This window comes from Sphaerodactylus townsendi, linkage group LG13, assembly GCF_021028975.2.
Source record: "Sphaerodactylus townsendi isolate TG3544 linkage group LG13, MPM_Stown_v2.3, whole genome shotgun sequence".
Classification (NCBI taxonomy): Eukaryota; Metazoa; Chordata; class Lepidosauria; order Squamata; family Sphaerodactylidae; genus Sphaerodactylus; species Sphaerodactylus townsendi.
In genome coordinates, this window is record NC_059437.1 from 12,273,823 (window position 1) to 12,292,255 (window position 18,433).

General features: G+C 43.0%; 1 protein-coding gene across 3 annotated transcripts in view; it reads left to right on the top strand.

Moving 5' to 3' along the window:
- The window catches only part of DACH2 (dachshund family transcription factor 2), a 433,391-nt gene that overhangs the window by 337,345 nt on the left and 77,613 nt on the right, over positions 1–18,433 (top strand). For all 3 annotated transcript variants that reach the window (XM_048514020.1, XM_048514022.1, XM_048514021.1), the window contains one exon: positions 3,693–3,865. In XM_048514020.1, coding sequence (XP_048369977.1) covers positions 3,693–3,865 — 173 coding nt within the window. The remainder of the gene's footprint in view (positions 1–3,692; positions 3,866–18,433) is intronic.

Sequence of the window (18,433 nt, forward strand, 5' to 3'; positions counted from 1 at the left end):
CACATTTGGGCAAATTATTTGAAATAAGTTGATTTCTTTTCCTTGATCCTCACTGTCATCTGGGAGGCCAGTATTGCTGAATCGGTCTTACAATACCGTAATTTTTGGTTTTGTTCATAATTGAAAGTCTTTAGCATTTTCACTGATGTGGGATTGTAGTAGTCAGCTTGCATGACTTAAATATGCCCTGGATTCTTTGGCAATATGGTCCTAAACAGAGTTAAATCCTTTTAAGTTCACTGAAGTCAGTGGACTTAGAAAGATGTCACTGCTTAGAACCGACTGCAGTTTTATGTTCTGCACCCTGGACGTGCTCAGAGTTGTCTCGTTCAATCAACTGGAGAGCTCCTCTCCTCGTGCAGAATTTTCCCCTTCTCACCAGATTTTCTTTTCTAATTTTGTTGTTATCGTCGATTCCTCTGCCGTCTTCCGCGAGGCTATTCAAGGGTTTATTGAATATCGTGCATTATGTTCTGATTTGCGAGCTGGAGATGCGTTTCCTTCGTGCCCCTTTCGCGGAGGCTTGATGTATTGTGCCTTAAACCTGATGATGCGTACAACCTGTCACTCGCTTGCAGCCAGTTAATTGACTTTAAGCAGGCACGCGAACTCAGTATATGGACAGATGGTGTCTGGGGAGTTTCAACCTTATATGAGGAAAGATTACCAGGCTGCCTGTAGCAACATGAGGAACAAAGACTTATGTTTGCAATGGGAGCTCTTTGGCGGGGTGGGTGGGGCGGAGCCGTTAGTATGGTTTGAAGACAAGTGAGATGCCACAGGCACTGTTTCATAACTCTTTTTCTTTGTTGGTTTCTTCCTTATTTAAATACATACCCCTCCCTATTTCCCAAGAGTTCGGGGGCAGATAAGAACGCACGACCCTAAATCTTTCTTTTTAAGTCAAGTTATCTACTGTACAAGTAAAATACACCTTCAAATGTTTTAGCCTCTAAACCCTTCCTCAGTTTCACCCCCAAATTTTGCACTTCTGTAGGGTGGAATAGTAGGAACTCTTCCCCTCCTTTTCCTTTCCTTTTTATCCAATAAAAGCTCTATGATACATCAGTCTCGAGCAGTGAATAGTTATTAATCGCTTATTACCCAATAGACAAAAGGAGGTTTTTTTTTGAAAAGCGACTGCTTGAGTTCTGTTTGGTTCCCTGTCAGCAAATACATACGCGACGAGGTTATAAGAATATATATATCAGCATCGACTGGCAAACGAGGCGAAATCTAATGCCTCCTGAGATTGGCACACAAAAAAACACTCCAAAAATATGTGCAACTGTGTCGGTGTTACCTAAGAAACAGGGACAGGTTTATTCTAAATAAGGTAAATGAATGACTCTTCCCCTCATAACTGCCGAGGAGTGGGTGTTTCGTCTGGCCTGGCTGAATGTTCTTAAAAGGCTTTGGGAACTCAACAGATATGTACGTAAAGGACGGAAGAGATTTCAGTGTGGGGGATAACCACAGCATTCTGATGGGCAGGTGTCGTGTGCTCTAAAAGAAGAGCTTCGGTAATCAATTGACTTCACGCAATTTCTCACTGAAGCAAATGTTGCATGAAGACCCAAGTCCTGGATAATGTCCAGGTTAAGACCGAGAGCCAGGAGTTTCACAAAGACAATCTTAAACCATATTGCTTTCAGGAGTGCCAGATAGTCTTTAAGAAGCAAATATGACTCGGTGAACAGTCTAAATCAGTGGTTCCCAAACTTATTTTGCCTACCGCCCCCTTTCCAGAAAAAATATTTGTTAGCGCCCCCTGGAAATTAATTTTTTAAAATTTTAATAGCCATTAAAACAGAAAGATATATGTATTAATGTTTCTACTCATTGGCTATCACCGCCCACTCTGGATCGCTGCAGCACCACAATTAGCGGCATCCCACTTTGGGAATCGCTGGTCTAAATGCTTGTGACCAAGCCTTTGCTTCAAGGGCCGGTTGGTCCAGTTCCGAACAAAGAGCCACATCAACTGTGCAACGAGGAATGTTGAATAATTTCCTCAAAAAGAATGGAAGAAGACGGTCAACATTTTCATTAGCCAAAACAATCCTTATGGCAGTTCCACAGGGTTCAAGTTCAAAATTTCAACTGTAGTTAATAAGTATGATTTGGATCCTGGTTTGAGGTAAATTCCTTTACTAAGCGCTGGCCAGTGAGTAGTGGTGGTGCAGCCTGGGGTTAATTAGGGTTAGCGACCAAAACCTTGGTTCCACGCCGTGTCTGAGCAGCCTAGAAGCTGGTTTCACATGATAGATGAGTAGAGATATCATGGCTTTATTTCCTAGTCCAGTGGTGGCGTAATCCCATGGCATCGGTGCCAGAGGTAAAATTGTGAGCCCTCTCTGTAGGCACTCACTTTTCCAGAAGTTCATCATGTGGGAGGGGGGTGGAAACTCAACCCCCACACACACATACACACATCTAGACTGGTCTGGGCATGATCCTTTACTCCGGGAAGTAGCGTTTCTCCAGCTGCTGGCAATGAGGCTTGCTTCTGATCAACTCTGCCAGGATCGCGATTCACCCATTTGTATTTTTTACGGTTGCTTCACTCGCTTACTCCGGAGCACCAAGTGCCTCGGAGCCAACAGTTTTTTTCTAAACTAAAACCTCAGTATTCAGGTTAAATTGCCATGTTGGCACTTTGTGATAAATAAGTGGGTTTTGGGTTGCAATTTGGGCACTCGGTCTCAAAAAGGTTCGCCATCACTGCCCTAGTCCTACTTTGCCAAGCTTTGCACAGCTACACTGATACCCAACAAGGGAGGGGAAACCATCATTCGCAAGCCGAAGGGTTGCTGAGCAGTCTTCTGGGTGCTGAATCCTGGTTTCATGAACAAACAATAGTTAAAATAAAGTTGGTTTTGCATGATGTCTGAACTGAGCTAGAGTCACCATTCAGGGAATCATATTTAACCTTTAAAGCCTTTAATGTTTTGCGCCAGACCTTTCTTGCTGCACAAATGCACACAAAGTGCGTCATCTTCCACTGTCTTGTCTTTATTTCAAAGCAGCGATGGTGCCTGTTTGATAGGCAAAAGCATGCTGGAGAGGAAGATTTAACCCAAAATCATATCCTCCAAGAGTTGCTAATACCTTTGCAGGAACCAAGGGGGTTGATGGAGAAATAGCACCATACAAATAACTGTTTTTTCCTGCTAGTTGGGGCTATTACCGTGTTTCCCCGAATATAAGACAGTGTCTTATATTAATTTTTGCTCCCAAAGATGTGCTATGTCTTATTTTCAGGGGATGTCTTATTTTTCCTGTGTTCTGTTTGTCGGGCATGCTTCCAAACAAAAACTTTGCTATGTCTTACTTTCGGGGGATGCCTTATATTTCGCACTTCAGCAAAACCTCTACTATGTCTTATTTTTCGGGGATGTCTTATATTAGGGGAAACAGGGTAGCAACTGTTTGTATGTTCATGTTTTTTGGAGGGAGGGACCAGTATAGAAAATAGCAGTGAAAGAAAAACGTTCAACTCTGTCCTTCAGCAGCCATGTCCCAAGTGATGGTTGTAAAAGCATCTTTGGGAGCAGGAAACTAGTCTTCTAAATAAATAATAATGAATGTTTTATATAATGAGTAATCATTATCTTATTATGACTTAAGTGTTCACAGAGTTGAATGTATGAAGTAATGGCCGTATCTTTTTTGGGTTTTCCCCTCTCCAGGGATAGATCTGCCCTTCATGATGATGCCCCATCCCCTCCTTCCGGTTGGCCTACCTCCTGCTTCCGTCGCAATGGCTATGAATCAAATGAACCATCTCAATACTATAGCTAACATGGCAGCTGCTGCTCAGATGCACAGCCCCCTTTCGAGAGCCGGAGCCTCAGTCATAAAGGTAAGTCTCCAAGCCTGGCTGGACAGTTGGCAGAATTGTCTGTGCTCAGAGAACATCCAGGTTCAACTGTTGTCTAGTGTTTTATATGCCTCTGTCTCTAAAGAGCATTTTGTGAAACGTCAGCTGGTTCAGAATGCTGCAGCTCTACATCTGGATCTTCCGGACTGAACATATTTCAGTCAGTTAAAGATCTCTACAGGCATCTGAGAGCTAGTGGGGTGTAGTGGTTAAGAATGGTGGACTCTAATCTGGAGAACTAGGTTTGACTCCTAGTTCTCTGCATGAGCAGTGGACTCTTATCTGGTGAACTGGATTTGTTTCCCCACTCCTGCACATGAAGCCTGCTGGGTGACCTTAGCTAGTCATGCTCCTTCTTCGAACTTCTTTTCAGCCCCACCTACCGCATTGCAAGGCATCTGTAAGGTGGGGAGAGGAAGGGAGGGAGTTTGGAAGCCTTCTTGAGTCTCCTTACAGGAGATAAAGGTGTGGTATAAATCCAAATGCTGCCGCCTCTTCTTCTTCTTCTTCTTCTTCTTCTTCTTCTTCTTCTTCTTCTTCTTCTTCTTCTCCTCCTCCTCCTCCTCCTCCTCCTCCTCCTCCTCCTCCTCCTCCTTCTTCTTCTGAAAAAGAAAGAATACAAAAAGAGACAGTCTGTCTTCACTTTAGTAACCCCTGCCCACTTTAGACCCAATGTATTTTTCCCTTGGGCAAAATGCCACTGGCATAGGGATCTATAGAGAGAAGGGGAAATAAAATGAGTTTGTCCCAATTCCTCTTTCTGTTGACGGAACAAACACAATGGAGCAAATTCTCTGTTGGCACAAAATAGTGGAAAGGACAACACCCTATTTGCAGTGGAGTCTGCCCTGCCTGAGACCATTTTATCCATGGGGCTCCCCATGGGGGGGCGGAGCCTGAGGGGGAAGGGAGAATTTGGGGGGGGGGGGCTCGTGGAGCATCAAGCATCTTTCCCTCACCCTTCGCAGGACCCATCCCAAAGTGGCTCGCTCATCACCATCCCCAATAGATTGTATATCTAGCGTATATCTTTGCCTGCTTCTCACTGGCCCGAGAAAGGTCTGCTTAATGGAAGTCTTTGAATGAAGTTATCATGTCTCGTCCCACTATATATTACATTTGCCATTTAGAACAAAGCTGTCTCTCCTCCCTGCCCCCAACCCACTCCCAAATCTGCCTGCTCAGCAAAGTTAACATTTAGTACTCTGGAAAGAAATGTCATAACTATGAAATTTGATTTCTTCTTGACAAGAGCACTATAAATTAGGGAGAGCCACGGTGGCCAGGTATCAAAAGACTTCTCTGCCATCTATAATCTCACCTAATGTGATTAGCAGCTTCTACTGGCACTTCTATAGTTAAGACTCTGTCAGAAACTCTATTATAAATCCCTGCCTTCAGGGATTTACAGCTCCGCTGAGAAAACTTTCTCTGTCTGAAAGTTGGCTTGCTATGAGTCATTTCCCAGATCAGAGTTTTAAACCAAATGTCAACGCTCTCTGTTTCTAGAAGACATGACTGACCGAAGAGAGTGTCAGCTGACTCTGTTGTTTATTTTGAAGGTTGGCTTAGTCTTCCTATCCTTCCGCCATTTTATTTATGAATCCTTTTTATTTCTGAGATTTCTACACAACCATTCTGTTTCAACCCACCATTGTTTCACAGGCCCCTTCCGCACACGCAAAATAATGAGTTTTCAAACCACTTTCACAACTGTTTGCAAGAAGTGCATTTTGCTGCCCACACAGCTTCAAAGAGCACTGAAAGCAGTTTGAAAGTGCATTATTCTGCATGTGCGGAATGAGCCACAGATTAAATTAGGGACATACTTGTTAACACTCAGTTCTGATCCCGAGGGTCACTTATCAAAGTCCCTAGGCGACACAGTTTTCGTACATTGAAGTCATTACTCTGCCTGCTGTGTATTTGTTTCTCTGCTGTCTCCCACAGATTGAAAAAAATAAGGAGGGTTGTGGCTCTTTTCGTTAAGGTGTACTTAAAACAAGATAATTGCAGTTCAATATGCTATCAACAGCTGAGAATATGCTCTGGCAGTTGCAGGCTATAAAATGGCAGGATGTGCACAAATAGTGCCTTAGTATTCATGCGCTTGTATTAACGTCGGTATGTACTGTATATGAGATTCATCCATTCCCAGGAATTTAACTTCTAGGGACCATGAAAAGGAATTGAGGGGGTAGGAGCACTAGGAATTCTCACTAGCAAAAGGGCAGTAGGAAATATTATTTTGTGAAGTTTCTGTTAGTTGGATACATAGTCATGATTTGCTAAGACCAAGAACAGTTGGAGCGAATGAGAATGGGTCTGTAGGCTAGGCCAGAAGCCCAGTTGACTTGATAGACATACCACAGAGACAAGAAAAGATAGTCCCCATATAAAGAGATTGCATGGGTCAGAGACTTATTGGTCAATCTTGGTCAATTATTGGTCAAAACTTATTGGGTGTACAATGACGGGAATTTTTGGAACATGACAGAGTGGACTTTGAGTCAAACCTGACCTTCCCTTAGATCAGTGGGTGAAATTTCACTTTGCTTCCCCTCTTTTGAAGACATTAGAACTGTAAAGTTTCCAAACTTTTATGGCTGTGATAATTACACTTACTATCCCAAGTCCATGTTGATCTCTTCACGATTTCCTGCCAGGTTAATATATTTAAAAGCTAATGTCAGTGGGCTGACCCTGAGGTTATTTTTTTAAAACTGCTATCAAGTTTCAGTTGCAGCTGGTTGAAGATGTTGCTTCTAGTGTGTTTTTAATTGGAACTGTTGCCTTGTTATCTTTTTTGCATGATACTTTGTGTGTTTTTCAGAGATGCAAGTTAAAATTTTATATATGGAAGGAAATCCTGGGAGAAATGGTTCGGCCAAGGACATCTGGGAAATTGTACAGGGAGGAAATTTACATACGGTCCTCTGGCTTCTATAACTAGCCGGATTATTCCTTAGTTTAGAAGGAATTATATTCTCTGCCCATGTCAGGCTCTCTTGGAGATGCAGAGAAATCCAGGAAGCATCCCTCTTTTGCGGCCCCATCCATAATAAAAATAAAAAGTGACAATTCATGGTCAACATAAAAACAAGTTTCTAAATTTGTGAAATGCCAGTTAAGAAGTGTCTAAATTTCAGCCTCCTGCCCAGGCCATTTGGTCCTCTAACCCCCCTTCTTCGACTGACTCACCTGGGGCACACAATTGTCACATAGTGAAAAGTTAGTAGGAACTGTGCTTGTTCCTCAGGGCCCAGAGTTTAAGATCCATGAATTCCAATGGTCCTCACATAGGTTTTTCTAGTAAAAGATAACAGATGTCCACTGCTGTTGTCTTTAGTAGTTTTCATCGGTTTCGGTTTTCATCGATTCTTTTTGGACGGATTACCAACGAAAACAGAGATTCCACTGTACGTCCTGGAGAGGAACTTTTTCTTTCAGATTCTATTGGACTAAATTGTTTTCTTCAGATTCAATTAGACCATACAAAGATGCTCTGTTCAAGTGGTGGAAGCCATTAGTATTCAGGCTCTAAGGGATGATACCACCCATCCATTCCTATAAGTTCTTCTGTCCTTTGCCTATAGAAGGATGAGCCTAGAACCTGAAGTGTGTTATCAAATTTCAGAGATCCGGTCAACAGAATTACCATTTTTCTGGATTGGGAGCTTTACCATATCCATTCCTTTCTCCAAACAGCACTCATGATTTCTTTCATAGCACCCATAAACACACCATTTTATTATCCCAACAACTTTGTGAGGTTAAATAGATTGAGAAAGAGAGTACATGGTTGGCCTAGGTCAACCTCTGAGTTTCATAACTGCACAGGGATTTTAGCCTTGGTCTCCCCACTGTAGTTTAACCTAACTCTCCATTTTCAGAAATATGGGAATACTGGAAGGAGCAGCAATGGCGTAGTAGTTAAGAGCAGGTGTTCTCTGATCTAGAGAACTGGCCTTTATTCAGCCCGGCCTACACCTGAGCCGTGGCGGTGGCTTCTTATCTCAGAATAGTAAGGACCCTTTGGGCTAGTCACATGTGCCCTCTGAGCTCTCTCAGCCCCACCTACCTCACAGGGTGTTTGTTGTGAGGGGGGAAGGGCAAGGAGGTTGTAAGCCCTTTTGAGTCTCCTATAGGAGAGAAAGGGGGGATATAAATCCAACCCTTCTTCTTCCATACTGTGTATAATGAAGATACCCAGCACAGATAGTTGATTCATTGAAGGCAACTGTTTCAATTGGAGAGTTCTCCCTAAAGGAAGCAGAAGAACCACAGTGATTTTAAAACACTCATTTAAAAGAGTTAATGACAAATAATGTTTAGATGGTGTCAATTTCATCGTTGGGTCTCATTTCCCCATACATTTGCAAACTTAAAATGTCGTTTTGGGATATCTGATGCTGAATCACAGTTGTGTGTTTGTTTGTTTTCAACAGTCGATTGTATATCTCTGGTTTCATTAGTGAGTTCACTCCTACATTGTCCTGCCCAGTAGGTTGCAAGAGGGAATGCCTCATCAATTTAACAGGAAATATCAAGACAAACGTATGAATAAAATTTCCAGTATTCTGACAGAGCTCCAAAACCCACTTGTCAGCAGAGAAATGCCATTAAGTCCTTAAGGAACTCATTAATAGATTAACAATTGCAGGACACTTCTAGTTTTGTGTCTTAAGGCAAGTTCTGAAACAAGCGTTCTTATCTGTCACACAGCCTTTTCGGAATGCTCAAGGCTCAAACTTGATGCTCAGTTTATCTATAAAAATTTCACCTGCCACTTCTGAGGTTTCCCAAGACTGTCGTAAGCTGATTCAGGCACCATGAGTCTCTATGTATGCATGGAGCAAGGGGTTTAGCTGTCTACTGGATTGCCATGTACATGAAGTCCAGACCTTGACCATCCAAGAATGGCAGTGTTTCCCAATGGCTGTAGGTAATTCCATATTTGTTCCCAGTGGGAGGAATTCTTAGAAAATGCCCTTCAGTAAAGTAAAGTAAATGCCTCCTTCCCAGTCGTGTCCGACCACTGTGGGCAGTACCACTGTGAGCCGGTGATTTCAAAGGCAAGCCTCTTTGTGTGGGTAGTTTGCCATTGCTTTCCCCTGCTGCTATTCTTTACCCCTAGCTATGAGCTAGAGTACTCATTTACCAAATCCAAGAAATGGATGGATGGCTGAGTTGACCATGAGCAAGCTGCTGGGATATCTGACCCACAGGCTTCGGAAGCAAACCTGATCTTCATGTGAGTGGCAGTGCAAGCACTTAACCACTACCCCTTACGTGGCTCCTACACTTCAGTGGGTGTCTGTAAATCTAAGAGAGAGAAACAACAGTGTTTTGAATTTGGATTTCGAAATGAGAGAGAGACTGGGTGTTTGTTGTTGGGGCATTTAGCAGGAAACCAGGATGAGAGCTTTTGGGAGAGAAGGCGCCAACGTGCCTACCCAGACCCAGTGCAGATTATGTGGTCCGTTGGAGCAGAGTGCTCTCATACAAAAGACATTCTCCATCTTCAGTACTTTCATCCAAAAGTAAAAATCAGTGGCATCCGCCCAGAATGTTCCAGAAACAGGGAACACGCAAATTTGTAATCAGATTTGCTTAAGTATGGCGTTTATGGGATCTTCTAGATCACCGGCTTCCTCTGCAGGTTCTACGTACTTAAGTGCCATTAAGTCAAAACTTACTTTATGGGGACACCAGTTTGCTGCAGCGAAAAGCACAGAAGAAGGCCAAGGAAAAGGCTGCCCAAAACAGTTTCAGTTCGAACTGGGAGGAGCAAATACTCGACAGCTGACTGGACAGGCCCACCAGCACAACTAGGAGCAGCAGTGGCGTAGGAGGTTAAGAGCTTGTGTATCTAATCTGGAGGAACCGGGTTTGATTCCCAGCTCTGCCGCTTGAGGTGTGGAGGCTTATCTGGGGAATTCAGACAGCTTCCTGTAATGGCGCCCCTACACATGCCAGCTGGGTGACCTTGGGCAAGTCACAGTTCTCGGAGCTCTCTCAGCCCCACCTACCTCACAGGGTGTTTGTTGTGAGTGGGGAAGGGCAAGGAGATTGTAAGCCCCCTTTGAGTCTCCCCTGCAGGAGAGAAAGGGGATATAAATCCAAACTCCTCCTCCTCCTCCTCCTCCTCCTCCTCCTCCTCCTCTTCTTCTTCTTCTTCTTCTTCTTCTTCTTCTTCTTCTTCTTCTTCTTCTTCTTCTTCTTCTTCTTCTTCTTCTTCTTCTTCTTCTGTGGTACAGTGGTTAAGAGCAGGTGAACTCTTATCTGGAGAACCAAGTTTGATTCCCCACTCCTTCATATGAGCGGCAAACTCTAATCTGTTGAACCAGATTTGTTTCCCAACTGCTGCACATGAAGCCCGCTGGGTGACTTTGGGCTAGTCGCATTTCTCTCAGAATTATCTCAGCCCCACCAACGTCACAAGGTGTCTGTTGTGTAGAAAGAAAGAGTTTGTAAGTTGCTTTGAGACTCCTTATAGCTGAGAAAAGTGAGGTATAAATCCAACCTCCTCCTCTCCTTCTCCTCCTCCTCCTCCTTCTTCCCCTTCTCCTTCTCCTTCCCCTTCTCCTTCTTCCCCTTCTCCTCCTTCTCCTTCTCCTTCTCCTTCTCCTTCTCCTTCTTCTTCTTCTTCTTCTTCTTCTTCTTCTTCTTCTTCTTCTTCTTCTTCTTCTTCTTCTTCTTCTTCTTCTTCTCCTCCTTCTTCTTCTTCTTCTTCTTCTTCTTCTTCTTCTTCTTCTATGTCTCAACAGATAATAGAACCAACTTTTCAACTATGTTATCCCCTGTGATGATATCATTAGCACACCTCCATTGTTATCACAGTGAGCCAGTTGGTGGACAATACTACCTCTCTTTGGCTCAGAGTTAGGAGAGAGGGCAGGATAAAAATCGAATAAAATAAAAATAATAACAATAAAAGTTTCAGGGCCACTCCTGTAGCATTTGCTATAAGTGTACCACATCAGAGGGGATGCCCGTGAGTGTTAAGAGAAGGTGTCACAGACAACTAGGAAACATGGATTTGATACCAGCAATCTAAGTATTGGCTAAAATGAATAATATCAGGCATTGGAGCTACATTTTCAGAGCCAAACCATTCTATTGTAAGGCATAGAAATATATTGTCCTTCAAAAGGATTTAATACTGCCAGAAAGACCTTTGGAGGGAAATTTATGGTTCAGTTCTGTAAAGAAAAGAGAAGAGATAAGATAGATTACCTATTGGTACCACAAAGGAGCAAATAGTTAAAATTTCCAAAATGTTTCTGGTTCTGGTTTCCAAAATATATGTAGATTATTTCTGAAAGTGAGTATGCCCTATCCTCCCTTACAAGTTTTCACAGTGCACACAGAGATAAAAACATAACGTTAAGCAAAGGCCAGCATTCCTATTTCACAAGTCTGGGCATTATATCACCAGAAAGTAGAGCTTCTTAGCAAAAAATCAAAATGGCCCCCCGGATGGCTAAGTGGTCTTCTCCTTCTACCCTTCAGCAGCTGGTTAAAAATCAGGTTCCTTATAACATGCTGGAGAGAAGAAATCCCAGATGTTACCCAAGATCCCACTCAGTGCGTAGTGGCCGGGGAAGGCAGCAGCCAGCCTCCTGCCCGGCGCCCACCTGAGCCGCTCGTTACCAAGCACTGCCCCCCCACACACCCAGCCTCCCTGCAGGAGCATAATGATTCATTTGTCGAAATCACCAGCTCCTGTTGCAGCTGAACAGTTGAAAAAAGAGGAATTTCTTCCTGCCCTTTCTGTTAATGATTGAGAGGTAGCACATAAACTGAAGCCCCCGAATCCATAGAAATTCACTATTTTGTAGTGATTAGCTACCCTCACTAATGTCAGCAACCCGTACCACTGTAACACGGTTTTATTGTACACCGCCCTGAGCCCTTCGGGGATAGGGCGGTCTATTAAATATAATAAATAATTAAAAAATAATAATAACTAGCCAATCAGCAATAATGTGCTTGCCTATCTCCTGTTGAGGACAAGGTTGAGGTCTGAAAAAAGTTGAGAAATCCTTGGCTCATCACTCATACTCTTTGCTATCACGCTGCCGCCAGCAATTCCACTCCAGTGGCAGGTGAGGTGGGGATTCTCCAAGTCTTTGGATGTCATTGCAAACACCTCCCAGTGTTATTATTAGAGTTGTATCCCAGCCCTTGATCCAAGGGTTGGATGGTCCTCTTGCTCGTAAGCTTGTATCATTACTCCGGATGCTATATGATGCTACCCCATCACAACAGTGCAGAGGATCAGACAGTTAATTTGAAAAATGTGACTTTATTTTAGATGTAACCTAATATTTATACCCGTGTGTGTGTGGGGGGGGGAGGATATGCTCTCCAGAAGGAAAGCTTTAATGTGTTGGGCTAGCGGAACGACAGCTATTTTCGAGAGAAGAAAACTGAAATATATGAAGAGTGACGGGGCTGTAAAATTCACAAATGGCAAAATGAAGTCATCAAGGTGTAAAAAGATGTTAAGGCTTTGAGATTTGCAATTTTCCTATTGAAATGTCCTCATTGATTTGTTACAAATACTGTTAACCCTGTGTTTGGAAAATGGCGGGGACATAATTGCTTGTGTTCTCATTTGTAATAAAATAGATTAACTTGCTGTGAAATTTTAACTAGACGGAGACACAACAGTAGCTACCTAATGAACCACAGCTCATTGCTGTTAAGTAGCTTAATAGATGCATACTGATTACGGGGCTGAAAAATGGATCTGTTTACGTGCAAAGAACAAACTACTGGCATATATTATGGCAAAAAATAGCAGCGATTGTCTTTTGTGCTGGCCCTTGGAAATAAAAGAGTTTCTCAGACAGTCTGCAGAATCTCATCACTGTGGCGTAATTTATTCCGATTATCTGAGAGCCTCACGGCTGCTTATACAGGGAACAGCAACACTATCCATCTCGTGCTTGGCTACTAACAATGTTTAGTCAAAGTGATTTTTTACCTGCCACTTAGTGGTCAGAGTGTTTGACTAGGAATGAGGTAACCCAGGTTTGAATCCCACTCTGCCATGGAAGTTTGTTGGGTGGACTTGAGCCAGTATTGTTCTCTCTTAGCCTGATGTACTTCACAGGATTGTTGCTGTGGGGATAAAATGGAGAAGGGAAGGGTGCTGTTGTAAGCCTTCCTAGATCACCCCCCCAAAAAAAACTGGGGTGAAAATAGGTGTATAAATATCTAAATAAATGTAATAGAGTTGAGGAAATTCCTTCAATATTGCTCGATGCAGTAATATCACATCTAGGCCTTCTCCAGGAAGTGATGTCACTACACCACTCAGTGTTCCCCTTCCTTATGCCCTAACCCCAAATGCTCCCAGGATTGCCAGGTGTAGGCCTGGTAAACCTCCCCTCTCTTCAGCCATATATCTGAGAAAAATGTGAGCAGTACACACTATTGGTGCATTTATTGCATGCTAAGTCTAAGTCATGTGATGAACTGTGCTCCCATTTGAAGAATAATGCCAATTGAGCCTTCATGCATACAAAGATCCCTGTGGAGTGCTTAGTCCACATCATAAGTTATTTACATGGCAAAGAGTTGGGAATAGGCTTGGTCAATACCCTAGAAATTTGGTAAAATTTGGATTCAGATTTATTCGGGCATAAAATTATTTGTATGCCCAAATAAAACAAATAACATATTTGGATATACCCAAATATTTGGCTATACCCAGAAAATTTGGGTCCATCTGATTTTTAAATTTTTAGGTGTTTTTTCATGTTTTGGCCTGCAGGGGGCGCATTTTTAAAGCTAGCAGTACCAAAATGTCAGGGTATCATCCGGAGACTCTCCTGATGATGTCACCCAAGTTTGGTGACGTTTGGTTCAGGGGGTCCTGGACTCCCAAAGGGGGTGGGTTGAGAGAGTTCTGAGATAACTCAACCAGCAGGCTTCATGTGTAGGAGCAGGGAAACAAAATAAGCCTTTTGGGGGCCCATAAAATTGAACCCCCAGAAGCAAAGTTCACCAAGCCTGCATGCTATTACCAACAGGGCCTCCTAGAGCCACCTTGAAAGTATGGTGCCACTATCTTCAAAAATGTGCACAGACATTCCCCATTGGGTACAATGGTGACAAGGGCAATTTCTTAGGGTGCCTGTCAGGAGCACATTTCTTGGGCAATTTCTTAGGGTGCCTGTCAGGAGCACATTTTTAAAGCTACTGGCACCATAATTTCAGGGTCTTAATGATACCACCTGAGTTTGGTGAAATTTGGTTCAGGGGGGCCAAAGTTATGGACCCTCAAAGGGGTAGCCCCTATTTCCTGTTAGCTCCTATTGGAAACAGTGGGGGATGGGGCACCGACTTTGGGGAGGGGTCCATAACTTTGGACCCCCTGAACCAAACTTCACCAAACGTGGGTGACATCATCAGGAGAGTCTGGATGATAGCCTGAAATTTTTGTGTCACTAGCTTTAGAAATGCACCCCCTGCAGGCCAAAATGGCAAAAATACCAAAAAAGCCCGAATGCCTTGCATTCGGATTAGTTCATATTCGGGCAGGACATATTCGGCCAATTTTGGCCCGAATATGTCCAAATGTGCCCAGTTTGGGGCCGAATCCAGGATTTGGTGCACCCGAATCTCCAAACCTAGTTGGGAATATGATCACCCCTCCATAAGAGGAAGATAGTTGATCAGTAAGTGTAACAAGCCTTATAATTCGGAATTCTTGAAAAATTCTACCTTTATCACATAGAAGCAGCTGCAATTGGCTTCATTGAATTCATGAGTACAGCTATCAGGCAATTGCCTGGAGCTTTGGGGGCAGGGTCATGTAGAGGCACAGCACTATGTGCACATCATCATCACTTCTGGGGAATAGCCAGAAATGTCACTGGGCAACTCTTGGAATTGAGCTACCTGACTGGGCTTCCAAGTTTTTGCCAGAAGTAACATTATTGCAGTGCACAAGATACCAATGTTTTTATTTTTCTCCCATTGGCACTCAAAGTGGGTCAGGACCCTCAGATGGATTTTGAAGCTCTGTCTTCTATTTCCGAAGTCCATACACTGCTGCCATGTTTTTGTTTGTTTGTTTGTTTGTTTAACTACTATTTGGAAGGACCTCCCGAGGGTAAAATGGAAGAGGGAAAACTATGTATATTGTTCTTCGATCCTGAGAGAAGGGGTGGCATAAAAATACCGATAAATTTATGTTGTTAGCTGCCTTGAATCTTCTGGAGAGCAATGGGATGCAAATGTATACAATGTAAAATGTAAAAAATAATTTTAATAGAGCATTAGCAGTATAAATATTTTGAACAAATAATTCTGGAGTCAGACATTCCTTGAATCTTTTTAAGGTTCTTTGCCAATCCACATATTCTATTTAGTACCCAGAATTTTTTTTTAACCAGTACAGTCTATTTATCATGTGTGTGACAATCATGAACTAATGTTATTTTTGTTTTTTTCCAAACTGATTGAAATAAAAAAACCCCTGATGATATAGAACCTTGGTGGCAATAGATTCCTTATCTAGTTAAGCTTAACAAATATTTGTAATTAGTACAGCAATTAAACGCTTCTTTTAAGTTATATTAGTTATTGTACGTTCATTAAATTGGAGGTACTTAGTTTAAAAAATCCACTGAGGATTCACTGTGCATAAAAGATAGGCATCTGTTACATGATGTTGAGGTCCGCTTGTTATTGAATGTATAATAACTATTCTATTAAAAACACATTCTAGGCAACATTCCCGGTGAAAATGTGTTTTGAATAGACAAACGCTAAGTATTACAATAAAGCAGCTCTGTTCTACAGCTCCCTGCACTTATCACTGAGAGTATAGCTTCAAGTACAAGACAGAGGACTATCAACAGTCACCAAGACTTGAAATAAAGCTTGGGACAAATCTTGGGAGTTGAACGAAAAGGTGGGCTAGGGATGCATCAGAGGTGGGTCTTGGGATAGAGCCAAACTTGGTTGGCCTCAGGTCTGGAGTCAAGTTATAGCTTCCAGGCTTCTTGCTATGACAGCCCCCTTTGCCCACTATTCCAAGCAGGAATGCAAGAATTTTTTTTAATTGCCATTGCATGCACTTCTACATTACCTCCAGAGAAAAACCAGAAATGGTGTAGGGTAGCTCTAGGAATCACCAGAAACACTATGGTAAACCCATCGAATTCCCAGCAATTCCTAGAGCTACCCTGCATCACTTCCTGATTTTCCTCAGCAATAATGTGGTGATATACACAACATTGCATTCCTTATGTCCTTGCCCCAAAACTCCTGCTAGCCATCTTACCTAGGATCTTCGGTTCAGCTTGGGATAGACCTGAGACAGAGCTCAATATAAAAGGGCTCTCTTCTCCTCAAGTGAATGACAGCACACCAAACAACTGAAGGGGGGGGGGGTCCAGCCTTTCCATCTTGTGTTTATAGCACCTAGCTCAAACCAAGGCAAAACATATCTCCTTTTCCTGGTGCCTGGTAGACCTGGTGCACAAAATCATCACCACCCTTTAATAAATTACGGACGAACCATTCGTCACAAGAGTGGGGCAAATTGATTAAAACACCAAAGGACTACTTGTGACAGTGACCAGTTATGTGCAAGGTGTCTGCCAAACTGCAGGGGCGAATGTCTGTTGGGACAAGATTTCTTGTACAGATGTATTTCCCTGAGCCCTGCTTTCAATTTCTATTCTCTCCGCGCCAAGCAACACCACTTTAAGTGCGACTTTAATTTTCTTTGTTGCTAGAGTGGGGGAGATTTGCCAGTGAGCACAGCTTTACCCTGACATCTTCCCTGTGCCCACTGCTAGCTTACCTAGCTGTCCCCCCCCCCCCCCCGCTGACTTCTATGTGCTGGGACAAACGAAGCACAGAACTGGTTCTGGTGAGTTTTCCAGGCTGTGTGGCTGTGGTCTGGTGGATCTTGTTCCTAACGTTTCGCCTGCATCTGTGGCCTGCATCTGTGGCTGGGACATGGACAATATATACCCCAAACATTTCTTTCTCTCTGGACACATTGTGTAACAGACTTCCCTCTGTGATACACCTCTGAAGATGCCAGCCACAGTTGCAGGTGAAATGTTAGGAACAAGATCTACCTGACCACGGCCACACAGCCCAGAAAACCTACCAGAACCAGTTGAATCTGGCTGTGAAAGCCTTTGACAATACATTGTGGCACAGAACTGTTTGCATATAACAAAGCACAAGTAAGTGACGATTAGGAACTGAGAGAGAGTTCTGCAGGTTGCAGACCCTGGTTCTAGTAGCATTTTCTCCTGACGTTTCGCCTGCATCTGTTTGTTCCAAGTGGTATGCGCCTTGCCGTTACTGCCCCCTTCCTTCCCGCCAGAGAATGGAAACAGTGGGCAGGGGGGCAGGCAAGGAATCTTTTCATGTTTATTATTTCAATGTTTCAATTTGCACTGACACCAACATAACTTTTGTTTATAGTTCTACTGTATGGCTATACGGAGGACAGATATTTTGTGAATCAAAATATCAGCCCCCACATTAATAAATTGACATAACCAGTTAGTTAAGATGAACTCAGTAACTTCTATTTTGCAATGTTGTGGATGTTTTCATTCTGTGAGTTTATTGGGAAGGCAGAGCAGGAACGTCTGTCATCCTGTTCCGCCTTCTGCCTGCAGATTATTTGGGATCTGCAAGATTTATATGTAATCCAGTCAAAGGATGCCATTTGTTTATATAGACTACAGCAGTTTCTCTAGTACTTGATTTAACTCGAAAAGTACAACTTGTGCTCAGAATTGTCTTCCATGACCCTGCCATTGCACTTTGCAAGCACAAAAACGGTACACAAGAATCGATGTTTTCTTCTGTTTCTCAAGAGCAAGTTTCTAATCCTTAAGATTGCAATGACAGTTGTGTATGTTGTCCGTGCATATCCCCCAGTGGAATCTTGGGAGCAAAGGTGGGGGCTTCAGGCCCCTGCATTGTCTCCAAAGAAGAATGGAGGGATACAGTGACAGAGTATAAGGAGAGAAGAAAGCATGTATGTCACTCGTGTGGACTAAGCTGATATTGGCCCGCTATGAATGGGGACTTCCCACCCTTAAGCAAATGTAGCAAATGATTCAAAATTGTCAACATGGTAGAATGATCCATCCTAAGTAGAATTACATCCTTCTGAACACATTGAACTCAATGGGCTTAAAGAGGAATCGTTGTGTATAGAATAGCACTGATAGGCATATTTGCATAGTTTATATAGATGGCGAAAATTAACTGCATTTCTTAGGGTCAAATGTGAGTTAATTTGATGCAGAATTTGTTATTTTCAGGTTGGCATCAAGGCTTGACACTGTTAGGCAGCTAGTAGGACATTGATTTGTTGGACGGGGCCAGCAGCGGTTTAGCGGTTACAAACAACTATTTCTTTGGAGGAGTGTTGTGTGGTTTCTGGGCTGTATGGCCATGTTCTAGTACAGGGGTCTGCAATCTGTGGCTCTCCAGATTTTCCTGGACTACAATTCCCATCTGTCCCTGCAGCATGGCCAATTGGCCATG